Source organism: Molothrus ater, chromosome 17 (genome assembly GCF_012460135.2).
Source record: "Molothrus ater isolate BHLD 08-10-18 breed brown headed cowbird chromosome 17, BPBGC_Mater_1.1, whole genome shotgun sequence".
Lineage (NCBI taxonomy): Eukaryota > Metazoa > Chordata > Aves > Passeriformes > Icteridae > Molothrus > Molothrus ater.
In genome coordinates this window covers 7,920,075-7,945,513 of record NC_050494.2, presented here as the reverse complement: position 1 = coordinate 7,945,513, position 25,439 = coordinate 7,920,075, and the positions used below count along the sequence as shown (strand labels likewise).

General features: G+C 58.8%; 2 protein-coding genes across 5 annotated transcripts; one reads left to right on the top strand and one right to left on the bottom strand.

Moving 5' to 3' along the window:
• The first annotated feature begins 1,914 nt into the window (after nt 1-1,914).
• On the top strand, nt 1,915-5,660 carry LOC118694767 (bactericidal permeability-increasing protein-like). The gene is made up of 15 exons (XM_036395999.1): nt 1,915-2,062; nt 2,279-2,393; nt 2,479-2,607; nt 2,689-2,844; nt 2,975-3,038; nt 3,137-3,197; nt 3,374-3,465; nt 3,551-3,784; nt 3,880-3,939; nt 4,357-4,524; nt 4,788-4,855; nt 5,040-5,082; nt 5,258-5,321; nt 5,403-5,479; nt 5,558-5,660. The coding sequence occupies exons 1-15, from the start codon at nt 1,915-1,917 to the stop codon at nt 5,597-5,599; spliced, it is 1,521 nt and encodes a 506-aa protein (XP_036251892.1). The 3' UTR covers nt 5,600-5,660.
• A 968-nt stretch (nt 5,661-6,628) lies between these two features.
• BCL2L1 (BCL2 like 1) lies at nt 6,629-25,035 on the bottom strand. Of its 4 annotated transcripts, none has more exons than XM_036395567.2 (3): nt 24,900-25,035; nt 23,265-23,930; nt 6,629-8,338 (listed from the first exon to the last, which is right to left on the bottom strand). In XM_036395567.2, exons 2-3 carry the CDS (start codon nt 23,817-23,819, stop codon nt 8,201-8,203), a joined length of 693 nt encoding a protein of 230 aa, XP_036251460.1. In that variant the 5' UTR covers nt 23,820-23,930; nt 24,900-25,035; the 3' UTR covers nt 6,629-8,200. The 4 variants fall into 4 exon arrangements, with proteins under 4 accessions (XP_036251460.1, XP_036251462.1, XP_036251459.1 ...); XM_036395569.2 differs by having other exon boundaries at nt 23,265-23,925; XM_036395566.2 differs by lacking the exon at nt 24,900-25,035 and adding an exon at nt 24,170-24,635.
• Between the last annotated feature and the right edge of the window lie 404 nt (nt 25,036-25,439).

The following is a 25,439-nucleotide window of genomic DNA, read 5'->3' as shown; positions in this document are numbered from 1 at the left end:
GGGGGCGGGGGCTCTGGGTCTCTGTGGATGAACTTGTCCATCCTCGGATGGGTCCCCTCCATCATCCCCCAGGTCCCCCCCGGTGTCTCCTCCACCGCCCGCCTTCCTCCCAGCCCCGAGCGCGGCGCGGACGGGGCGGTGGGTCCCTCTCCCGGTGTCCGCTCGCACTGCACGGCTCGGGCCGCCCTCCTGGAGTAGCCTGGAAGGTCCTGGGACAGGAGAACCGGGGCTGGGGGCTCCGTTCGGGCCGGGGGCAGCGCGGGAGGCGCTGGGGCTCTTCCCGTGCCGTGTTCGCGGGTGCCGCCCTTACCTGTTCATTGCCGCTGATGTGGAAGCTCCCGCTGGAGCGGTGGGGACAGGGGCTCCGTGTGTGTCCAGGTGTGTCCCCAGGTCTCTGCCTGACCCCTGTCCAAGCCCTGTGTGCCCCACGACCGAGCCTTCGCCATGCAGCCCTGGCCGCCATCCCCTCCTCAGGGGACGCGGGGTGGGCACCCCCGGGTACCTGGCACGGGAAGGGGCTGCGGGGCCAGCCCGGGCTGGCAGCGGGGCTGGCTGGGCCGAGCCCCTGCACGTGTCGGGATGCCGGATGCGGCAGCACCAGGATGCACCGGAGAGCCCGAGGGAGCGCCCAGCCCGCGGGCACCTGCGCCCCAACCGGTCCCTCGATGTTTTCGTGGGACCTGATTCATCCCGGAAGGGATTAGGGACGGGGGAAATTGGTGACGTTGTGGTGTGACCAGGACCCGGGATGGACATTGGCGTCAGAACTGGTCCCTGCTGCTCACTGCCACGTACAGTCCCCGGGACACGGAGGAGCCGGGAGCCATGGCAGGAGCTGCGGGAGACATGGCAGGAGCTGCGGTGTGGGGCACTGCACCCACCGGGCACGGTGAGCGCTGCTGCAGGGCAGGGGCACCCTGGGATGGACGGGCTTTGGTAGGCATTGGGCTGGGGGTCAGTGTCAGTGCTGGCCTCTGGGTCACTACTGGGGGCACTGGTCACCACAGCAGCCATGGCTGGTGGCACTGGGCATCCCAGGCCAGGGGGCAGCTGCTTTCAAGACCTCCATGAGGTGCATTATGTGGGCTGTGGTCCCTCAGGTGAGGCTGCCCGTGGGCTCTATGTGCCCTTGTGCTGAGATAAGGCCCTGGCCCTTCTAGAGGTACCTCTGGGTCTGCCAGGCTAGATCCAGGAGGGCAGCTGGAGCCCAGTCATCCATAGCCCAGGGCACTGGAGGGGCTCACCCTGGCTAGGGGACGGTCCCTCTGAGGGTGGGTTTGGCACTGCGGGAGGCTCCTTCCCCATAGCTGAGGTTTTTGGAGGGGATTGCACAGTTCTGCTCTCACTCTGACTGTCCCTTTTCCATCACTTCCTTGGGGGCTGCTTCCGCACCCTGAACACCCTGAGCCCCACTGAAATGTAGGTAACCCTACACAGGGTTCCCAGAGCCCTTCCCAAAGCGGGAACAGCTGCTGCCCCCTGGTGCAAATGGGCTGAGCCCCGTTTGCCCTGGTGCAGCCCCCCTGCCCCAGGACCTGCTCATTGTGTCCTTGTCCCCCACTGCTCCATCGCTCCCAGGCAGGGCACAGCTGAAGCTCTTTGTGGCCTTGGCCCAGCCGGGTCTCTGTGTGTCCCCACATGTCCTGTGTCCCTGTGGGGAGCCCCAGCTGGTGTCCCTGGCTCCTGTGTACCCCCAGGGTAGGGGCTGGCAGGGCTGGTGTGGGACCCTGCGTTGCCCTGCTCCCACGATGGGGCTTCCCCTTTCAGTCATGGTTGGGCAAGGCTGGGCTTTCGGTGGCCGGAGCACTGTGGTGTCCCCGTGTGTGCTGATGTCACCCAGGGCTCCCAGTATAAGTCCTGGCTGTGCTGGTGCACAGGGAGGGGGTCTCTACACCTGCTGTGTGTCCCCCAGACATGTCCTCTGCTCCAGCCTCCAGGTCCCAGGACCAGCCTCGAGGTACTGTATGGCTCTGCCTCTTGCTCCTGATGCCTGCCTGTGTCTCTGCCACCATCACCAGCCCTGGCATCAAGGTCTGGCTGACCCAGAGGACACTGGAGTTTGGTGAGTCTGTTCTCCTGAGTAGGGAGGGATGGGGGGGGACCAGTGGGAGATGATGCCCAGACTGCCAAGGATGGGGAATGGAGGGAACCAGTGGGTACCCCCAGGAATGATGGCAAGTCTGCCAGGAATGGGGGATGGAAGGACCATCACTCTGCTGACACCCCAGGTACCCCAGCCCCTTCCTTGGTGTCACCCCAAATTCCCCCTTTGCCCCAGGCCGGCGCTTTGGGCTGGAGCTGCTCCAGTCGATGCTGCAGAAGGAGCACGAGCTGAACCTGACAGGTTCCTACAACACCCCGCTCCTGGGAACTCTCACCTACGCTGTGCCACGGTAGGAGCCACCTGTGGGCTCCCTGTCCCTGTCCCCATCCCTGTCTGTGCCACAGCCACAAGCACAGCTCGCCTGTGTTGTGCAGGATTCACATCCACGAGCTGCAGATGAACGAATCCACGTTGGACTTTGCTGAGGACGTGGGGCTGAGGCTGACGGTGCAGCGCGCCCGGGTCCAGCTCAGCGCCGACTGGGCAGCCCAGCTGGGAGCCATGTGAGTGCCCATGGGGACAGGGACCGGAGCCGGGTGGCCCAGTGTCACCGCTGTCCCTGTGCTCACCCGCTCTGTCCCCAGCCAGGACAGTGGCTCTGTGGAGCTGGGCATGCAGGACGTGGCCGTGGCTGCGGTGCTGGGGGTGAGCGAGGACGGCAGTGGCCACCCCACGGTTTGGAGCGCCGGCTGTGACACCCATGGCACCGACCTGCACATGGAGTTCCACCGTGGATACAGGTGATGCCAGGCCCTCTGCTCTGTCATGTCTCTGGCATGCAAGGACTATTAGTGCCCAGCCAGGGGGGTGGGCTGGGGGAGGCTGGGTGGGGGCCATGAGGTGATCTGAGCACCCCACTGTGCCCTGCAGCTGGCTCTACAACCTGCTGGCACCTCTGCTCCAGAGAACCCTGAGGCAGCAGCTGAACAAGCAGGTGGGTACTCGGCCCCTGTGCCCTGGGGTGTCCCTGTCCCCCCCAGCCCAGTGAGAGGCTCAGAGACCTTCATCTCTGACACCCTGCTCTGCTTCCAGCTCTGCCTTGTGCTCCAGAGGGGCATTGACAAACTGGACACTGCCCTGAAGCACATGAAAGGTGGGTGAAGGGACCCCAGGATTGGGGACAGGCAGGGTGGTCCTGGGGGGCTGTGGACAGGACTGGTGCCCAGCAGGGTCTGCAGGACCCCACTGTGGGGCTGGATCCTGACAGAGCCAGGCTGTGGGAGGGGGCTGGGGGTCTGACTCCTCCCGTCCACCTCCATGTCCCTGCAGTGTTCACCCAGCTGGACACCATTGCTGCCATCGACCACTCCCTCCTGGCACCGCCAGCCTTCACAGAGGAGTATGGGGACATTGCCCTCAAGGTAATGTCATCCTGGGCATCCCTGGGCCAGATTTGGGAACAGGGGAGCCTGGCTGATCCTCACATCCCCCTGTGTGTCTGTGCAGGGAGAGATCTTCAGGGTGGGCACGTACCAGCAGAGACCCTCAGCACTGCCTGTGGTGCTGCCTGTGGCACTCCCCATGGCACTGCCTGTGGCTTTGCCCACACCCCTGCCCACCCCACCGTCCATGGCACACGAGCCCACGCTGCTGCTGGCTGTCACCGAGTTCGTTGCCAACTCAGCCGCCTTCACCTACTTCACAGCTGGGGCCCTGCGCAGGAACATCTCCAGTGACATGGTAGGGGTGGCTGGAGAGCAGAGCTGTCCCCACTGGGGTGTCCCCATGCCCACCCCTGCTCAGCCCCAGCCCCCTGATCCCTCCCTGCCTTCCAGCTCCCCCGGCGGTTCCCGCTCCAGCTGAGGACCAAGAGCATGGAGGTCTTCTCCCCTCAGGTGAGTGAGATGGGACACAGGGACAAGGGAACACAGGCAGGACATGGAGTAGGACAGGATGCAGGTGGGATGGGACATGGGACACAAGATGGGATGGCAGGAGGAACAGAGGATGTGATGGGATGCTGGAGGATGGGAATGAAATGATGCAGGAGGGATAGAAAGGGATGGGATGCAGGAGGGAAAGGTTGCAGGTGGGATGGAACATGGGATGGCACAGAGGTCAAATGGGATGCACGAGGGACAGGACAGGGAATGGGGTGCAGTGGAAATGGCAGGTGTTACAGGCAGTATGGGATGCGGGCAGAAGGGAACACCCCAGGACAAGGACGTGGGCAGGGCAGTGATGGGCACATGGGGACCTGATGGGGGCATGGCCAGCATGGCTCTGTGCCACACCTACCCTGTCCCTCCCAGCTGCAGGAGCGCTATCCAGACCGGCCCATGGAGCTGCACCTCTGGGCCCGCCAGCAGCCCCTGCTCTCCTGCCATCCTGATGCCCTGCATGGGACCCTCCTCAGCTCTGCCGAGGCCTTCGTGGTGCTGCCCAACGCCACCCGTGTCCCTGCCTTTCTGCTGAACATCGTGAGTGGCTGCTGCTGCCACAGCTCAGGGAGCCAGGGGACACCAAAGGACCTGGCTGGGGCTGGTGTGGGTGTGCTCCTGGGGTGGGCCATGCTGGGGGATACTGGGGCCAGCTGGGTGATGCTGGGAGGTACTGGGGGCAGCTGGGTGATGCTGGGGGATACTGGGAGCAGCTGGGTGATGCTGGGGGATACTGGGGCCAGCTGGGTGATGCTGGGTTGCAGGCACTGCCCTGGTCTCCCCAATGTCTCTTCCTGCTGCAGGATGCCAACGTGACAGGGAAGCCGACAATCACCAGGAACAGACTGGGGGGCACTGTGAGACTGACAGGGTTAGTGCCCGACCCTGAACTCCCCTAGGACATACCTGAAGAGCTCCCCCACTCTCCTCCTCTGTCCATTTGCCTCCCTGAGTCCTGAATTGCCTGCTCAGACCCCATCCTGCCCCCAGTTCATATCTGTGCCAGGACAGTTCCCATCGCTGTGCCTGGCTCTGACCCTGATCTTGTCCTACAGGCTCCATATAACACAAGTGGCATCAAACGTGGGCCCAGTGGAGGTGAGTGGATGTGCCAGGGAAGCCAAGGGGAGCCTTGGATTCCACATCACCCTGAGGGGGATCTGGGGGGCTGTGGACCCCATGCATGGCAAGTCTGGCAGGGGGCTGAGCCGTGCCTGCAGCATGGACCCCTCTGCCTGTGCTGAGCTGGGCTCAGGGCCTGCCTGTCCCACAGGTGAAGCGTCTGGAGACCTTGCTGAAGTTTGGGCTGTGGCTTTTTGGGGTTCCCCGGGCAAACAGTAAGTGCTGTCCCTGTCCTGTCCCCATCCTCCCACAGCCACACCAGGGCCATCCCCTGCTGTGACTCTGTCTCCCCGCAGAGTGGCTCCAGGCTGGCATCCCCCTGCCTCTCCCACATGGCCTCAGCCTGCTCAGACCCCGGCTCTCCCTGCACCAGGTGGGTACCACCACTGTCCCCTTACCCCGGGGTTCCCCATGTCCCCCACATCCACTCTCTCACCCTGACTCCCTACAGGGCTTCGTGCTCATCGCCACGGACCTGCAGTACGAGCCGTGAGACCACCTGCCTCGTGGGAACCCGCCAGTCCTGTCCCCATCACCGTCCCGTTGTCACCGTGCCCCCGTGGCTGGCGAAGCGCCCAAGCGCGGGAGCCACAGCCCCCACCCTCGGCAGGGATTAAAGCGGGCGGTAGCTCAGCCCCGTGTGCTGTGGGGTGTCTCGGGGAGCCCCCCACGCTGTCTGCCAGCCACGCTCCCATTCCCGATTCCACCACCGGGCATCTCTGCGTCCTCTGCTGCGAGGGGCTCTGGCTGTGCCGTGGTTGGCTCCGTCCCCTCCGGGAGGCTCCGGGCGGTGGGGACGGCGCGAGTGGCCCTCGGGGACCGGGGGTGCCTCCAATCCCCGCGGCTCTGTCGGTCACGGGGGTCCCCGCGCTGCCGCTCCCCGCAGCCGCTGCGGCCGCAGCTCTCCCGCTGCCCACGGGATGGTGCTCGTGTCCGCGGGCTCCCGCCGCTCCCGCCGCCCCACGGAGCCCAACGCCAGGGCCCGGCGCTGCCCCCCCGCTCCGGGGGTCCCCCGGAAAGGACAGGGGAGGGGGGCTGGGGATGGCTGAGCTGGGCGCGTCCTGCCGTGGGAGGGATGTGGGGCGGCTCGGCGTTCCCCATGCTTGTGACATCCCAAAAAAGGCCGAGTGTTTGTGTGGTCCAAACCGTGCTGGAATGAGCCCCGCACAAAGGGGCTCCTTTGAAGGGTAGCCCCGGGAATGCAGGGGGCTGTGGGTTCCAGCGAGGCTGTGAGTCCCCTGCCCTCCTCATAGGTGCTGAGCCCATGTCCCCAAAACCAGCACCCCCAGCCCAGCTAAGAGTCTGCCCTGGGCTCTCCTGTCCCCATCACCCCTTAGTGCCACCCCACCCCACCACCATCCCTCTGGACCACAGCAAACTGCCCTTGGAGCACCCCAACCCTTCCCTGGGCAGGGAGAGGACCTCATTCCCATCCATCCATCCCTCCCACTGAAGCCAACTCCTTTGGCCCCAAATTCACTCAAATTCCAACAATTGCAAAGACCACAGCACCAGCAGCAACTCGAATGACAAATTTATTTATTTGTGGATTCACCTCCACCTGCAAACCGAAGCGTTCAATGGGCTAATGCTAATCCTCGTGCTCCCCATGCGGGATCAGTGGCTCCGACATGAGGAGCGCGAGTCCGTGCTCAGTGGCCAAGTGAGCCCCCCTGGAATCTCCGGTTCTCCCCTCACCTCCACCCCAGCTTGGCCTCTGCAGGGAGCACGGTCCCACACATAAATACGGACAGACAAGATAACAAAAATAGCATTAATAGTATTCACAAATGAATTAAAAACTACTCGTATATGTACAGCAGAGCGCGGGCAGTATGTACACGGACAAGCTGTGGACAGCTGTGTCTGCCCGCGGTGGGCTTCGAAGAATGAGGGCGTTTATTGTGGAAGCTAATTTCAGCTCAAAGGCCGGAGGTTCCCTGCTCCAGCAGCAGCAGGAGCAGCGTGGGAATGAGGGGGAGGGAAGCCAGACACCTCAGTCACTGCATGCAGCCATCACAGCCACGCATGGGCACTGCCTGCACTATGGGACTGGGAACATGGGGAACAGCAGTGGAGAGGCCAACAGCTCCTTTTGTCCCCAAAGAGGCTCCCCAGAGGTGGAGATGGCTCTCAGCCAGTGCCAGCCCTCACTTCCATCTCCCCTGGGCTTGCTTCCCTGCTCGTCTCGTGAATCAGCTGCTCCCTGGGCTTTGCCACCCCAGTGAAGGTGCTTCCCCTGACCCTTCCAATCGCCAGCTCTGGACTCCTGGACACCACAGCCCCAGCTCTCTGCAAAGCCCTTTGTGCCAGGGACAAGCACTCCCCCCTCCACTCCTGCCTCCCTCCTTCGCCAGCCCAGAGGAACAGGCGGGAAGGGATGAGCACTGTCCCACAGCCATCTACATTTGGAGTGAGGAGGAAGAGGGCAAAGAACGCTTCAAACCATGCACAGCCCTGGGCCTGGCACACCATCCTCACCTGGGATAGGCCACAGCTCCCAAAAACTGTGAATGTGGGGAGAAAGGAATTCTGACCAAGGGCAGAGCCCCTCACCTCTGGCCTCTGCCTCCTCCTCTTCCTCCCCCTGCACAGGGATGAGCTCTGACTGGAGAAGCAAGGACAGGATAGGGATGCTGCAGGGAAGCTCCCGCCTCTCCCCGGTGCCTGTGCGTGCCAGAGACGGGGGCACAGAGCCTGACCCTTGCTCTGGCTGGGGAACTTTATATTAGTGACACATCTACACACACGCACGCACTCACACATGCAAAAATAAGTCTGTTTATTCTCTTCCAAATTATTTGGAGAACCCTGCAGGGCTGGAACACCTTCTAGCCTGTGCCCCCCCCCAGCTGCACTGGGAGCTGGTGGCTGAAGTGCTGCATTGGCCTCAGCGCCTTTAAAACACAACAGAACAGTAAATAAGACGGGCTACAATAAAAGGAGCTGGCGGCACGAGGGAGAAAACTCCATGGAGCAGGGTGCTCGGCCGGGATGGAGGGGCTGCCCCGGTGCCGGTGCTCGGGGGCGGAGTGTAGTGGATGTGGCGGTGGAGGCGCAGCCGTCCCGGCCACGGGGGCTCGGCGGCGGCCGCTCACTTGCGGCTCAGCAGGGATCCCAGCAGAAGCACTCCAGCCACTGTCGCTCCCGTCAGGAGCCATTTGTTGAAGGTCTCCTGGCCTTTTCTCATCTCGGCAGCAGCATCGTTCCCATAGAGGTCCACAAAGCGCTCCTGTGGAAAGAGGAGAGTGGTGAGCACGGGGGTGTGAGTGGAGCAGAGAGGGAAGGGCTGGCAGGAAAGTGGTGGTGGGGACCAGGCAGATGACAGATGCCTTGTGCTTCCTCGCTCTGAATCATGCACACAGGGCAAAGGGACAAGCATAGTCATGAGAGAAGAGGATGCCAGGAAGGATTTGTGAGGAGAACACCACGCGGGCAGGGCAGGGGGTGCATCACGTGCTCTTGGCTCTCTAAAATTAGCATCCAAGTGTGACAGAAATCATTGCAGTGGGAACCCGCTGGGCTCCATTCCCTGGCCGAGGCCTGTGGAAGCAGCAGCAGGGCTGGTGCCCACAGCTGCAGGAGCCCACACCGTGCATCCTCCCAGTGATTTTGTGTCCACAGCGGAGCCTCCCACCTCCCACTCCCACATCCTGGCCGTCACAGGTTACTCCACAACACGAGCTGGATTTCACGAATCCCTGCAGCGAAGGCAGACATTGGGTCGCCAAGCTACTGCCTTCCCACGGCTTCAGGAGAGCAGGCCAAGCACGAGGCTTGGCCAGGAATGCAGTCACTCCGGCCCGGCTCGTCCGAGCCGGCTGCCTCCAGCAGCAGCAGGAGCTGGGAAGACCTCAGCCCATGGTAAGGAGAGCTGTTGGGGTCCCTGAGCCGCACACGGCAGGGCAGGCAGCAGGGAAACACGTGGCCCAGGATCTCTCAGTTTTATCAGGGCTGAGCAGGAGGCTCAGAGCTGGATGGAGAGGAAGCTGTGAGTTCCAGGCTCAGGGATCACCAGCAGCTCAGCGTCAGCAGGGGCTCAATGCTGTCGCACCTTAAGCCCATCTTCCAGCAAGATCCCCGGGTTCCTGGTAAGTGAGTGCAGTTCCAGTAACCCAGCTGCCCTGGGAAAGCAGAGATAAGCCCGGCTGACGCTGTCACGCCTCACCACAGCCTCTGCACAGGCAGGGGGAGCATTCCTGCCTGCCTGCTCTGCCAGCACTCTGCCTCCCACACCTGCCCACAGCCTGTGCCCGCAGGACTCCGGGGGTTTGGTGCCCAGGTCATGGCTGGCATCCAGGTGCCTCTCTCCCATGGAATGTGGTGCCAAGTCTCCCGGCTCCCACCAAACAGCTCCAGGATGGTCACAGCTTGTGGGGTATCTCCTCACCTTGCCACATACCTATGACCAAGCTCAGACAGTTTTTCAAAGCAGGGTGTGCAGCAGACCTGCATGCTTACTCCCAGGGAGCTGGGCTGTGTGCCTCTCCATGGCCACAGGGCTCCCCACCACAGGGGACCAGGTCCTTGATAAGCTGTGCACCTCAGCATCTGCCTCTGCCACCAAAGCTCTTCTCCGTGTCCCACCAGACACCTCCCCCAGCTGCCTTCCACACCCCATGACCATGAGGAGGTACTCACAAACCCAAATGCAGAGTGTTGGGACACAGGGACTTTGCTAACTCACCCTGGAGCATGTCACTGCTGCCACCTCACTTACAGTCCTCTTCAGGGGTATGACAGTCATCCCCATGACTCCCACCCACACAGAGTGGCAGAATGCAGCTCACTTCCCACCATGCCTGCCAGCTGGCATGGGATCTGTGGAGGTGTTGTACTGTGTCCTGGCCCTGAAGGAATGGGCAGCATGGAGCTCACAGGCAGATGCTGTCCAGGGAGAAGGGTGAGTCCACTCACCCAGAGAACAGCGAGTGATGTGCTGCAGGAGAGGGAAAGGAGCAGAGTCCAAACCCAAGAAGGAGATATTTTAAATTCTGGCACAGGAAATCTCTCTGCTGATAGGTGGTGATGAGTATGGAGCTGTGACAGGGCATGGCAGTGGCAGCAAACTGAGAGCAGGCTGGCAGGGATGGAGGGCACAGGGAACTGGGGCAGAAGGCACCTGTCCAAAAAACACCACCCCTACATAATTTGTGTCTGGGGAGAGTTAGGTTGGATGTTAGAAAAAGGTTCTTCAGCAGGAGGCTGGTTGGACATTGGAACTGGCTCCCAAGGGGAGTGGTGATGGCACTAAGCCTGAAACAGCATTAAGGATCATTTGGACCACACTCTCAGGCACATGGTGGCATTGCTGGGCTGTCCTGTGCAGGGCCAGGAGTTGGACTTGATGATCCAGTGGGTCCCTTCCAACTCAGCATATGTGTTGATCTCTCAGTGCCAGGGCCCTCGCTCCTGGGATGGTCCTTCCCTTGGACACACATCCCAGCCACTTGCTCACAGCACCTGAGGCTGCATGCAGAATGCTCAGCTGGACGAAGGTGGCTGCACCTTCGTGATGTATTCCCCAGAAGATCTGCTTTCCTCAGGAATCCAGTAGGACCTGCCCCACTGAGAGTCCCACACATCTCCACAGGCTCCTCCTGACCCACAGCAGGGATGTCCCCACTGTGCCCAGCAAGGCTGCAGTGCTGGACAGGGCCACACATCCACCCAGCCTCTCTGTGGGGCAGGCACCAGGAGAGGCCCCCCCAGCAGGGCAGGGAGCCAAGGAGGGCTGGCAGCCGCTTCTCCATGCTGCTTTTTCCATGGCATGTGGTGCCTTTGGGGAAAGGCAGTTCCAAGAAGCCCTTGCTTCCAAGAAAAGGAAGTGTTTGCTGAAGGAGAGATAAATGGCGCACAGTGAGCGCAGAGCTATCGGGTGCTACAGGCGGAGAGCAGCACAGCCAGAGTCCAGCACAGGCAGGGAGGGACCTGAGCTGAGCCCCTCTCCTTCCCTTGGGAAGGGAGCAGCAGCTGCTGGAGCCACAGCTGGGGGCTATAGGGGACCTGAGGAGAGTGCCTTGCCCTTCCCCAGGGAAACCACCCTAGGAGCTGTGATAGCTCAGCCTCTGCACAACTTTGATCCCAGATGTGTCCCCTGGGAATCAGATCCCAGACCAGAGGGAGTGGGAAAACAGGCAGGGAACGTCCTCCCTGCCCATGCTGGGGGTGGGTTGAAGGTTAGGGAAAGGCAGCTTGCTCTGTTCCCACACCATCCCGGGCCTTGGCCGCTCTGCACCTGAAGCCCAGCACTCCCAGGAATGATCCCGACCTCTCTGGCCTGGTGTTTGGATCTCAGGCTTGCCCAGACACGTCCAGATATTTCTGGCCTCCCCCAGTCACCTTTATCTGAGAGGAAATATTTGGAATTCCTGAGCTGATCACAAGGACTGTGGTAGCAACAGCACGTCAGTGTCTCAATCCCTGGCCAGAGAGGACAGGCTGTTCCATCAGAACGGCCGTCACATCCCCTTCCCCACCCCGGGTCACTGACACGTCCGAGAGGAGGATGCTCCAGGGCAGGCAATGAGTAAGCAGAGATCTTATTCCTATGCAAGAAGCAATCCCCTGCCTTTGCCTTTCCTCCACAGAGTTGGGGAAGGAATGCACATTTTCTTGTTGAAGCCTAAAACATCACTTGCTGGAGGAGCTGGGGCAGGGCATGCTTCCCTCCTGCTGCACATGCTGCTTGCAGGAGGCAGAGAAACCTGGAGAGTCAGGCTCCACCACTCCCCAGAGCTGTGGCAGGGAGGTTCTGCAGTGCCAAAAGTTCTCTGGACATTCACAGAGCCCCAAACTGCAACCCAGTACTGTGGGGATGCAGTGTTTAAATAAACACTGCCCAGTGCCCACACACAACCCTGTGGCAAAAAGGCAGGAGGAGCAGGTCTGACCTGAAGTGCTCTGTCTCAAGTGGGAGAGCAGACTAAAGAAGCACAACTTCTGACTGAGACAATACTCACATCCTAGCCTGGGAAGGGGAACACCAAAAATTTGAGGCTCTCATTTGTTTGGTTGGTTTCATTCACCAGTGCTGCCTGCGCGGGAGGAGAAGAGTTGCTGGATCCCATTCAGGGTGAGCAGAGCAGAGCAGGTTCCTCTTTCAAGATAAGCCCCAGCACTTGGGGAAAGAGGATTCGGTGACACTGAGCCATGAGGGCAGGTGAAGGAAGCAGATGTGGGCAATAAACTCCCATCTGGCTTGTGGTGAAGCAGGAGAGCAGAGAGGGGAGGGCTCTGGCAGTTTGGGGCTCAAAGTTTGCCCTGCACAAGGGGGTGAGGGGTATGGAGGTCACTGAGATACCAGGACAAAGCTCTGAAAACCAGCAGAGAAGATTCAGGCTCTACTGGGAGTATCCAGGTGAACTTGGTCAAACTTAGACATGGAGACTTGGACTCCAGCAGAAGCTTTGGAGCTTCCCCAGGGCTCCAATACCCAGCCACAGCCCAGTAAGAGAGATACCCCCAGCACCCACCTCAGCATGCACAACAGCCTTTCCAACCCAAGGACCCAGGTGTGTTTGAGCAAAAATGATCTGGTTCCCCAGAACCTCCCGTGGGATAAGTGAGCATTGCTCCCAGATGGATCAACAGCTATGGGGAGGTTAAGTGCCTTTCCCAGAGCTGTGTGCGAGCCAGCAGCATGAGCCACAGCATCTGACTCCCAACCCAGGCATTCTCATCACGAGGCAATGTTTCCCTTGAAAACAAGACTGTTTCTGTTTTACCTTCACCGTAAGTACAGCTGTGTTCCTGCTCAGAGGTCTAACAGCAATTGCTGGCCGGGAGCAGAGTCATCTGGATGACCAGACATTTGTTAATGAGATGCTGGGAACAGTTTTGTGCTGAGCAGCAAGACAAGGAGGGAAAAAGAAAGGCAGCAGCTCAGCACAGACCACAACAAAGCCCTGCATCGACAGCAACCTGCTCCCAGAGCCCCTTTGGGCTGCCAGCTCACCACATGGGGCTGGCATATGTGAACTGGAGGTGAAGCACAGGGGAGAAAAGGCAGCTGAGAGCTTTAAGAATAAAAGAAAACATAAGTATTCCCAAAGGCTGCCACTGGGATCCTGTAAACACAGCTCTGTGGGTCCCTTTGTGATATGAATGGAAGAGACATCCTAGAGGTTCTCCCTCTGCCCTGCTCCCCCTGATGCTGTATCCACATGTGGCCCACACCACTCCCAGCCCTGAAAGGAGGGCAGCAGGGACAGAGTGTGACTGCAGAGGTCGCAGGACTGCCTGCAGTGCTGGGCAGTGGAGGTCAAGGTGAGCACCTGACTCAGGAGCATGGCAAGGGATCCTGCCATCCAAGGCAGGTCTGACCTTCCCCACAGAAACACACAATTCCCCATAGATCCTAGAATGGTTCGAGGGGACCTTAAAGATCATCTAATTCCAGTTCCCCTTCTATGGGCACAGAAGATCTGCAGCTTCACCCCACTGGTCCCCACCAGCAACCCCAGGCAGGCTCAGAATGGGGTGGGGAAGGGGCTCTGGGACACAGAGAGAGGAAGGGGCTCTGGGGACAGCAGCTGCAGGTGCAAATACTCCAGAGACTCAGCTCTAACTGTTATGCAAATGGTGACCTCCAGGGAAGCAGCTGCTGATCTCCATGACAATGGCAGGGAATGCCACCCACCCACTGCCCCTCCTGCCTTTCCTGCCCTTGGAGCTGGTGCTGGGGTGTTGTGGACCCTGGGGTGCTGGCCCTCCCAGAATCCCAGGGCATTCAATGAAACCTGCGACTGGGAAGGAGGCAGCCATCAATTCAAAAGAGTCAATTAAATAAGAACACCCCCTCTTCTTTCTCTTCTCACTCGGGCTTTGCTGTGGGACTGCAGCTTGGGGGTCCAGCAGGAAAGCTGTCCCTTGGGCCAAAGCCCAACAGACCTGCAGGGCTCCAGCCTAGCCCAGGCCAGAGCCAGCTCTTTTCTAACCAGAAACAAACCCTCACTAGCACATTCCAGCCCTAATCCTTGCCGCGGCAGCCTTCTGTCAAACTGGTTTCATCACCGGCTCCAGGGAACCTGCAATAACCCCACACCATTCAGCACAATTTCAGCGTTTTCCAAATACATGAAAGAGGCTACGGTGACAGCTGTAACCCCCGTCCCTGCCCCGGGAGACTGCTGTGCACAGCACGAGATGGAGAGCAGGGAATCGCACTCTCCGTTCCAGAAATCTGCTGAAACATTCATGTGTATTAAAGCCGGAGACGATGTGAATGACTAATCCATTTGCATCCATCTTTCATCAGTGTTCCTCCCAGAGCTAACCAGGCTGAGGGCTCCCGAAGGTACCACAGCCCTGGCCAGCACCGGGCTGCTCTGGGAGGGCAGGCAAGGATGGCAGGAGACACGGCTCTGGTACAAAGGCACAGCGAAGAACACATTGGCTGAGCCGGATCCACTCAAGAGATTAGCACCTGCTGGGAATGGGATTGTTTTCCAAAGGGCATTAAGTGGAATAGTCCGAGGAAAGACGGTCTCTCTGATGCTTCTCCCCACCGGACAGATGGTGTCTGAGCCCCGCAGCAGAGCAGCCTTTGTGCGAGGGGCACGCTCGGGGGGCAGGGAAGGCTCCTGCTTTCATGTCCCGGTTATCTGCCGGGGAGCAGAGGGACAGCACCTCAGCAGGGCCACTGGCACCCAGGGAACAGAGCTCAATTTTCACCTTGTCACTGCTCTTCCTGGACGTCAGAGCTCCTGTGCAATCGTGCCCTTGTGTAACCGTGGGGAAACCTGTGCCGGGGAGACGAGCCATGCTCACGTGTGCCCGGCTGCCGAGCCACGTTCCCTCCTGCCAGGGGATGAGTGGGCGATGCTGACAGCTCTTTCTGGCCCTCACCCGCACCGTGAGCCTCACCAAACCCACCCCACAGGGAATGTTGGTGTTACCAGGGCTCAAGGGAGCCAGGCTGGGTGCAGGGATGGTCCCCAGAGGAGACAGATCCTGGGGAAGAGCTGCCTGGTTCTCCTGCCTCAGCCACTCGTCCACCAGCATCCTGGAGGAGCTACAGCCAAGCTTTACCACTTCCCACTTCAGCCCCGGCCCCTCACGAGGCTGCTGTAATTCTTACATGCCACTTGAATGAAAAAGGGGAAAGGGTGGAGGTGCAGGAAGAGGAGGAAGATGTGCTCATTCTGTTTTCACTTCCTGTTAGTTCCATGAAATCTCAAATTATTCAAGCCACAAAGTCCCTTTTAGCAAAATCCTTGCTGACTTGAGGGCAGGAAGCACAGTAGGCAGCTGATGCAGCAAATGCGAGAGAGAGCAGTGCAGCATGAGAGGGAGACTTTGTGCTCTGCCCTGGGCTCCTCCATGCATGTTGTTGCATGAAATAATCACTGGCTGGTGCACTGGAAGCTTCTAAATGAGGTCAGTTGCTCTATTAAAAGACATTAGCTCTCCAGCAAGTTTAATACACTGGTGAGCCATACAAGTACAGAATGAAGGCACTTGCAACACTCCATAATGGCTGATTTACAGGTAGCAACGCCTCAGTTTCTCCATATATAAGTCATATGTCACCCAGGCACTACCCAGGGCCACACACACACCCAGCACCCACATCCCAGCCCAAACCCTGAGCCAGCTCACCACAAGCCACACACACAGAGTAATGCCACGTACTGCCACCAGACGTGCTCCCTGCACAACACAGGCAGTGTCCCCAGCCTTCCACAGCTTCCATCGTGGCACAAACCAGGGAGATGGGCAAATGGCACTGGTACTGTTCAGAGAAGCAATGCAGACAGCTGTCCTGCTCCACCTGATCATGGCACTAGCTGCATTTAAACTAAACCAGCTCCATGCCAGCCTAGACCTCTTCTCTGAGCTTCACAAAGAGCCCTTCATCCTCCAGCAGAGGAGAAAACGCTTCCATGCTCCTTCAGGAGGCAGCTCCAGCAGCTCCCTTTAGAATCCTACCCCAGGAGCCAGGGCACTGCATGGCTCTGCCCATAGGCCCCTTGCACAGTCCCAGCATGAACAGCTCCAGCTCCTGCTCCAAGCCCTGCCTGCTGCCAGCTTGCCACGTTTTGGAGTATTTGATTTCACTCTTAAGAGCACCTGTCTGGCAGCAGTACAAGCAGGGAGAACCTGCCTGCTCTTTGTTCTTGGCCAGGCAGAGCACAGAGCAGGACACCTGCCTCGGTTTCCCTCTGAGCTCAGGTGCAGGGCTGTGAGCTGGGGAACTCTGGGTCCATCCTAGATCAGGAACGGGGGCTGAAAGGCTGAGCCCAGCCCTGCTCCCACTGGAGGCTCCTCATCTCCAGGGCTCATCTCCCCAAGCAGGATACTGATGCCAGGAGCTAGCTACTAATTGGATCTACTTAAATCAGCAGCTACGTCTGCAGACACAGCTGAAACACAAGCTTGAGCAGGAAGGAGGATAATGCAATAAATTCAAACAGCTCTCCCCAAGGGAATCGCACAACCCCCTGAAACTTCCCTCTTTGCAGATACAGCCCATTACCCTTCCCTGGGCCTGCTGTGCCAGTGCAGAGGCAAGCAGCAGTCGAAAAAGTAACCAGCCCAAAGCCCCCCAAAACACCAAACTCCCCCAGCTTCCTGCTCCCAGCAGCAGAGGGAAGGCAGACCAGTTACATCACAACATTCAAACAGTCCCCGTGGCCACGGGAGCCTCTCTGGCTAACGCTCTGAATCCCGCTCCTCCCTCCCTCCCTCGCTACCCCGGAGGCAGGCAGCAGCGCTGAGTGCACTGGGTTTCCCATTAAAGAGATCCTGAGAGACAGCACTGGGCTGGTACACGTGAGCACGTGTCCGAGAGAAGACACGGGCGGCTGGAGAGATGCTGGCTGCACGGAGCTGCAGCGGGCGTTCCCGCCTGCAGGCAGTCCTTCCCAGCACTGCTCAGCCCTCCGATTCTTTTTTTGCTAACTAAATTAAACATGAGGATAAAATAAGCAAAATACCTAAAAATAAAAAAATAAACCGAGCATTTCTACAGCACAACTAGGTCACAGCTCCCCAGCATGCGAGTTGTGGCAGCTATGGCTCAGCCCCTTGAGCCTCCCGGGTTCAAAACTGACATCTCTCTTAAAAGGCTGCTCCCGAAACCCACACCTGCTCTCCGGTGAGCCCAGCTGGAGCCATCTGCTAACGGCTCTGCCTCCCAGCAGCCCTCGGCACCCTCGTTCCGCTGGGCTGTTCTGCTGTGGCAGAGTAACCCTTCTCCCCACCTGACCAGGATGGGTGCCAGCCCGTGCCCTGAGCCTGCCCCGCTGCCCCCCTCCATGGCTGCACTGTGGGAGAAGCTCTCCCACGCCTCTGGAATGCGTGTTCCCTAACTTGAGCTCTTGGCATCTCAAGAATGATTAGGAGCGGGACTTCAAAGAGATCTTGCACCAAGAACCCATCCTGCACATCCTTCCAGGTGAGGAGCAGGGAGGAAGAAGTTTCCCTGTCCAAGGTCAGGGCAATAAAGCAAGGAATGCCCTGGCACTGAGGGACTCTGCTTCCCTTTCATGTCTCCACTCTATGCGTTAATCTTTAGTGGCTCAGAACAATAGTGTTTAAGGGCAACATCCCTCCCTTGTGGGAGGGTGGAGCAGGAGAGCAGAGGGTGGAGGAGAATGGCTGCTCTCCTGCCACTGCAAGGCAGAGCCACCCTCAGTGAATAACTTCTCTCTGAATCAGCAGGTAGGTCAACATCCTGGCTGCTCTGGGGTCCCCAGAGGGAACAGAATGGCTGCCCTCAGCCCCCTCCTGCTCCCACAGCAGAAGCCACCATTAATCCCTCGCCTCTCGGTTCAGCAGGTCTGCAACACTTCTACAACTGATATCCATCCCTTCCCTTCCCCCAGCTCCTCCTGGGAATACTCTGGTTTTACAGCTAGTGGGGAAAGAGCTGCTAGAGAAATACTCCTTGTAATGTCAAGATAGGACTGTGCTTACAGCTATCAGCCTGGTAAGAACCAAAGGAAACCAAACCTTCTCAGCTTCAGCAAAGGTCTCAGAGCACCACACCACCATTCAGCTGCACACAGTGTGTGCTGCAGGCGTGTTGCTGCTCCCGGGGGGAAACCATGTTCACAGACCACACCAGAGCTCCACGGAAATCAGGCACAGCAGCCCAGACACACAGAGAAAGCTGCAGCTTCCACTGGGGAAAAGAGAGCTCCCACCCACCCTTTCTGCTGTGCTGGGACACCCCACTGCTGCTGAAGCAGAGAGAGACCCCGGGCAGCGCTCCAGGGACACGGCTCCAGCGTCAGAGAGGAGCAGGATGAGCAGGCGGAATGACATTACTGAGAGCAGCTGTGAACACAGAGCAGCAAGAAACAGTTTGTTAATTATTTCACAGGTCTTTTTTTAAATGACACTCAGCTCTTCGGATTAAAGAGCCTCGGAGTGCTTTAGGAATCAGAGTTGCCAGTGGCTCCCCTGGGAGTGAAGGAAATGCTATCCCTTTCGCTCAAAGACCCCGGGGTTAAGTGGGCTGCTCTGAGCCACAGCCAGCCACGGGCAGGAGTTTGGCTTTCCAGGCGCCTGCTGTAATCACAGATCTAAGGAACGTAATCAAACTGCACCACACACCGAGAGGCAGCAAGGAAAACAGGCAGGGCCCCAAAGAAGGAGAACGAGTAAAGGGGGTAAAGAGCAAAGCTCTGAAATCAGCCTCTGCATTGCTCTTGGTCTAGCGGCAGGAATGCTGCTGTGGGCCGGGCAGGAAGCTGCAGTGGAAGTCATTCCAATGGCATTTCCTGGAGAGCACTGCAGAAAAGCCTCCCAGGTCGAAGGCTGGGTGAGGAGCTGCCAGGGATCTGCACGCTGAGCCCAGATCTCCAGCTGTCAGTGAGGATACAGCTACCTGGGCTGGTTGCTCCAGGCAGGACAACCTGAGTCAGGACACTGCTGGCACCTCCCACAGCCAGGGAGGAACACCCAGGACTGTGAAGGGACATGGGGAACCCCAGTGGCAGGAGGACAGTACTTTTTTCACCCCACGACAACGGGGCCATCATCTCAGCTGCAAGGTATCAAGGCTGTAAAATAATTACCGAGGATAAAGTGCAAAGCAACAGTACAGCTGAGCACCACAGACCAGGTTGCTCAAAGCCCCATCCACCCGACCACAAACATTTCCAGGGATGGGGCAGCCACAGCGTCTTTGGGTAACTAACCTGTGCCAGCATCTCATAAACCTCACAGGGCAGAGAACCTTCCTAATATCCAATCTAACTCTGCCCTCTGTCAGTGGGGAGGAATTCCCCCTTGCCCTGTCACTCCATGCCATTGTCTAAAGTCCCCCTCCACCTCTGCTGGAGCCTCTTTGGGCACTGTCAGGGAGCCCTCTCTTCTCCTGGCTGAACCCCAGTTCTCTCAGCCTGAGATGAAGCCATAGGATTCATCTTCAAGACAGTAAAGCATGGCCTTGGCTAAGCTCAATAATTTCCAGTGAGTCAGTTCTGATGCACGTTGACCACCGCATGGAACAAATGGCTGTGATGTCATACAGGATTAGAAATGCCAGGACATCCCCAAAACCCAACCTGTAACACTCAGAAGGGCAGAACTCTGGCAAACCACACTCCCAGGAAATGTGGTAGTGGCAAGGACAGCTTGTGCAGGATACCTGGGACACAAGGCCAAAAAGCATTTTCAAAGAGCTGAGAATCAAAGTCTAACTCTCAACCTGAAACCATTGAGGAGCCTGGAGCCAGCACAGGACGAAATCCCAGCTGTGAGCTGTCATATGACCCAGGCTGAGTCATTTCCTATCATTCAGAAAAAAAATTTAAAAGATAAAAATGAGCTTGCTATATTGACATGCTCAAAGGGTTTTCCCCAAAGAAAATCACAAGCTTTTAGTCCTCTGCAGGGTGACACAACACATGTCCCAGCACACCAAGTCCTGTGTGGCCAGGGTCAACTGAGAGCCCAGGAAGCACTGAGCTATTGCAGGAAGTAGCTCATTCTCCATCAGCCTAGTACAGTTTGTTGGGATTTATATACATCACAGACTGGTGCTAAAGATGCTATGTGCTTTCAGTTCTAGCCTGATGCAGCCCCTTCATGTGGGTCCCCACCATATGCCCCACAAACCTCTTGACTCTATAGCCACAGAAATAACTCCAAGCTCATCCAGAAAACCCTCTTTAAATCTCAGTCTGAATGTGGATTTAGCCTTGAAGGAAAAGCTGTCACGCACTGGAGGGTCACAGCCAGGAAGGAACTACTGCTCACTTTCCTTTCTCAAACAGATTAGGCACGGTCAGTACATCTCTGCCTGCCAGGCTGTCTCCCTGTTCACCCTGTGCTTCCCCCTCCTTCCTTCCCACTCACCAAATTTCTCTCTCCACAATTCCCAATCCCCACTGGCACCACCATTTCAACTTCACAGCTAGTGGGACCTGGTCCTGGTCAAAGCAACTAGCCCAGGAAAGCCTCCTTTTTGGATCTGATGGCTTGCCAAGGCAGCAGCTCCCTTCTGGCTGGTTATTAAATGTTCCCCTTGGGTTGCTCTTGTTTGTTTGTTTTCCCAGTGCCAGATTGCAGAGCAGAGGGCAAAGCAAGGCAGAGCCAGTAAATGTGACAAAACACTTCTATGTTAACATTATGGAGCAAGATTTACTATTTCCCCTTGCCTCAAAACTTCGATTTCTCAAGAGAACTGCTACAGCCCAGCACACAGCAACCTCCAAAGGCACCTGCACCCCATGGCCCTCCTATGCTGCCTTTGTTCCACTGGTGGGGAATGAAACAGAGCTTCCTGCACAACTGGGCTGTGCAGCACTTGCTATGGAGCCATGCTCCTTCCCTTTTAGAGGGGCTTTCCAGGAAGAGAAGTGCTGCAGTGCTCCAAAACACAAACCACCTGGGCCCTGCCAAGCAGGCCTGCCAGAACTTGCATCTCTCTCACCAGGATCTGCCTGCTGCACCTCTCGGGAGTGCTTTGTTTGAATGGGACAGGCTCTAACAGCTCCAATGCACCAAACAGACTCCCTGTGCAAACAGGGCAGCAGGAGAGGGATGGCTCCATCACAGCCAGGGCAGGGTGGCACTCCTCTTGCAGGGAGAGCTGGCAGAAGGCCAGTGGCTTTCTCCCTGCAGCTGGAATTGCGAGAGTGAAGGAAAGCAAAGCATCCCCATGCACACCCCACACGTGAGGCACTCAGGAGCTCTTATGGCCTCTGTCCCTTGGTGTGGAGTGGCATGGCTTCCTACAGGAAGGAACATAATGAAAGCTGAGAGTGGAAGAAAGCTACAGCCAAGATGTCAAATGAGGACTCAGGGTTTGCAACAGGCTGGTAGCAGCAACACTGCCCAGAGCAGGTTTTTGGTGGCTGGTGGTGTGGACTCCCCACACTCTGGCCTTCACCACCCTGCCTGGCTTCCATTCAGCTGCCAGCATAGCCCAGGCAGCGGCACAGCCTGGGCAGGGAAGTTAAAAGCCCGGTTCAAGGTTAGAACAAGAGAGCAAGGCGGTTCCCTGAGTGGGAAACGGCATTTTTCAAAGAGAGAGCTGGTGGGCGGGTCAGATAGAGAGGAGTCCGGACCCTCCCGCAATCTGTTGAACAAATATTTGTTCCAAACAATTAATTTAGAGACAGACACAAAAAAATTGAAGAGTCTGAATCGTGATGGTTGGGGGTGGGGAACAGAGGGAGGAGGTGTTTGATTCCCCACAAGCAGGGACCAGTGATTTTCCACCAGTGATTTAATCTAAATCCCCCAGAGAGTTCATTTACAAAAAATCAGATTGCATTATCGCCTAGGTCTCCAGGATACAGCCCAATCCGTCACTAACAGCAACAGCCACACTAGCTTGGAAACCCGAGTTTGATCACTTAATTCCAAAACTAATCTGTGGCTCTAAAAGCCAAAAGCAGAGGGAGGGGGAAGGAACTCTGTATTTGGCCAGGGTTATCTGCAGGATGAGAGAGCTAATGGGCCACATACAGCCAGATGAAATGGCCAGCAGATCCTGGGCTATTAATCGAAACCAAGCTCCTCTCCTTGCCTGAGCAGCCCCACCCAGGCAGTGCCCCAGGGCGGTCACATTCCTGGAATTTTTTCACTCTTCCTGAACCGGCTCCCTCTCCCTGGGTACACCAGCTCCCCTTCTTCTCCGGGATACCCAGCATTGGTGGCCAGGCACTGGGAGCTGGGGAGAACCTCCTCTCTGCGAGGAGGGTGCAGAGCACAACGTTGGGCTCAAAGGCTCCTGTCCCCTTCCAAAATGCTGGGCTCTGCCAATGGATTGCGAGCTGAAGGGGCCGAGAGGCCTCAGCTCCCAGCAAGGAGGCAATTCCCCACTGTTTAGATGCCAATGCCTGACAGCATGAACTCTTTCCAGTGGGAACCGGTAAAGGTTACAGCAGCAGGGAATCACTAAGATGCAGAAGCCAAATAAAAACTCAGACATCTGTAGGTCATATACCTCCCACCGGCAGTCCCAGGCTGCACCGCACAGCCGGACCCGGCATTTCAAGAATGCTTCCTGAAGAAATGCTTATTCATGTTAATACCTCACCACTGAGAGCTCCCAGGGTTTGCTGCTGGGGCAGCTGGGAGCACTGCTCCCTGCCAAGGGAAAAGCAGCTGCAGGCTTAGCAGCTCCCCAGCACAGAGGTTGCCTCCACCTTGGCCCTGGCTCCCACCACACCAGCTCAGACAGTACCAGAAGCCCACCCACCCACAGAGATCTGCTGAGGGATTCACTTCACCATGAGCAAGGCAAAAGCTGTTTCCAGAATGAAGAAGTAGCTGCTACCTCTGCAAACCACCAGCCAGCCCATCACAACACTGCCTTGGAGAGGAGGAAGCTCCACTCCCCGTTATTAATGACACTGGGAACATGCCCCAGAACCAGGGCTCTCCTTGAAGAACAAGCTTGGATGACATTAGATTTCCAAAGGCTCTTGGAAAAACAGGTCTTTTACATAACATCCAGAGAGGTGAAAAAGCAGGGATGGAGAAAGACGTATCTGAGCATGGTGGGCTGACCCTCTTGAGACAGTGTTTAGAGCACAGAAGGAAAGACCACACACCCTTTTATCCTCCCTGCAAGGGGTAGGACAAGCTCTAGCACAAACATTGCAGGGAGCTGCCGGTTTGACCGGCCCCACTGCCAGCCTGGAGCGAGGGAGGGCACAGGCAGCCACCCCAGCACACAGAGGTGTTCTTACCCATCCGCCATTCTCCTGGATCCAGGGATCTAAGTGGTCGGTCAAGTACGTGGTCATCCAAGACACGATGCGTTTCACCAATACCCTCATCTCCTTAACAACGCTCTCCACGCACAAGGCTCCTCCGAAAGAGAAGAAAGCCACGATGCGGCCCCAGTTCACTCCATCGCGGAACAGTTCGTTCACTACCTGCTCAAAGCTCTGATACGCCGTGCTGGGAGTGATGTGGAGCTGGGAAGTGAGGTCGCTGAACGCCCGCCGGTACCTCAGCTCAAACTCATCCCCCGCCTCTCTCAGCGCCTGCCTCACATCGGCCGCTCGACGGATCTCGTGGACTTCGAGGCTGCTCTGGTGCACAGTCGCACCGTTCACTATGTGGCTGGTGGCTGCGTGCCAGGAGGGGCTCCCGTTGAGGACCCCGTCCATCTCGTCCTCCTCCCCTGCAAAGTCAGTCCTGTTCTCATCCTCCTCCTCCAGCTGACTCCAGCTGTATCCTTTCTGTGAGAGCTTGTAGGAAACAAAGTCAATCACTAACTCCCGGTTACTGCTGTACATTTTCACACCTGGGACGCCCTCAATGAGTCCATGGTCCGGAGCACAAGCAGATCAGCACTTAGCAGGTCCCGACTCTGCTCCTCTTCCTCGCGACCGATGGAAGCATCTGACCTTAGCACAGAGGAGGAGAGAGGCACCGAAACGGTTAATGCCACAGCTCTTAGATGCACCCGCGCCATTACCACCGATAGCTTATCGTTATACTGAGATCACCCCGCAGCTCTACGCCGAGGCTCAGGGCCACCAGATTGAAGCCGCACAGAGAACCGACCACAACACCCCCTCCCCCGGAAAGCAGCCTCGAGCCCCGAGGACCCCCAGGCTCGTTCCGAGCAGACCCCAGATCTCACCGGGTGCGGGCTGCGCCTAGCAGGCCGGCTGCGGGCCGGGGCGGAGGCGGTTCTTGTTCTGCTGGAGCTTCGGGTCGGCCCGGAACGCGACAGCACCGCCCCCGCCTCGCCCCGCCCGTTAAAGGGCCCGGCGCCTCCGCCCCCTCCGCCGGCGTTACCCAACGGCTGCGGCGGCGGCAGCGGACGGGCTGCGCTACCGAGGGATCACGGCAGCCCCAGGGTGGCCCGGTTTGACGGTAACCGCAGCCCCCGCCGCCCCGAAGCTCCTCGCTCCCCGCAGGCGGAGAGGATAAACCGCTGAAACCGGCGAGCGCTCGTCACCGCGGGAGCCGCCGCACGGCCCCGCGTCCTTACGGCAGCGATTCCAGTCACGGTTAGCGGCGCGCTGCCGCTGTGGCCGGGACGGTGACACGCCGGGCAGCGGCAGGCGGGAGCACCGCAGGGGGTAGCCGGTCCTCCTGGCCACCAGACTGCACCCCCCAATCACGGGGCCGCTTCCCCCAGACCCCCGAACCACCCCCCCCCAAGCACCGGATCGCCCCCCCCAGGTCCCCGGACGGCCCCGCCGGTCGCCGTACCTGGGGGGCGGGGCCGCGCACGAGGGCCGACACAGCGCCCGCGCGGCCGACACGCCAGCCAATCAGCGGCCAGGAGGGGCGGGGCCCGGCTGCGGCCTCTCCCTTTGGCTGAGCCGTCCGTCACTCAAGGTTTACCCTACCCCGCCCCTCACCTCAGCGCTCGACTGAGGGTCCGCGTCCTTCCCGGCTCTGCCGCGCGGGCCCGGCTGGCAGCAACGCCGGAGGTCGCCGGGTGCCCCAACGGGCCTCGGCCCGCTCAGCAGTCCCGGGATTCCTTCCACATCGCCCGCCGAGCGGCTGGGGGGGTGCGGTGGGGTGGGAGGGGGCAGGAAGGGGGCGTTGCGCATGCGCACGGCGCCTCGAGGCTGGGCGAGGAGCGTCGGTTGGACTGCGCGGGGGCACGGAGCGCACGCGCCGTGCCGGCTGGGCTGGTGCGCAGGCGCGAAGGTGCCGGGAGGAGGGCGGAGTACGGGCGCCCCCTGCCGGCCATGGCGGGGTCAGCTCGGGCCTCCGCTCTCACCGCGCCCTGCGGGCACGGCCCTGCCACTGACACGACCGCAAAGCTCTCACAGCAGTCTGGTACTAATGTGGGGTGTTGTGTGTCTCCATAGTGCGCAGGGAGCCCGTGGCGGAGTGTGAGGGGAGGTTTATGCGGGTAGTGCTGGAGCACAGAAAGCGACTGTGGCAGCCGA

Coding starts and splice junctions, on each gene's coding strand:
- BCL2L1 (XM_036395567.2), bottom strand. CDS start 23,819: ATGTACAGCAGTAACCGGGAGTTAGTGATTGACTTTGTTTCCTACAAG. Junction 8,339..23,264: donor TCCAGGAGAATGGCGGATGG/GTAAGAACACCT, acceptor CTCTTTCCACAG/GAGCGCTTTGTGGACCTCTA.
- LOC118694767 (XM_036395999.1), top strand. CDS start 1,915: ATGTCCTCTGCTCCAGCCTCCAGGTCCCAGGACCAGCCTCGAGGTACT. Junction 5,083..5,257: donor CAAACGTGGGCCCAGTGGAG/GTGAGTGGATGT, acceptor CCTGTCCCACAG/GTGAAGCGTCTGGAGACCTT. Junction 5,480..5,557: donor CCCGGCTCTCCCTGCACCAG/GTGGGTACCACC, acceptor GACTCCCTACAG/GGCTTCGTGCTCATCGCCAC.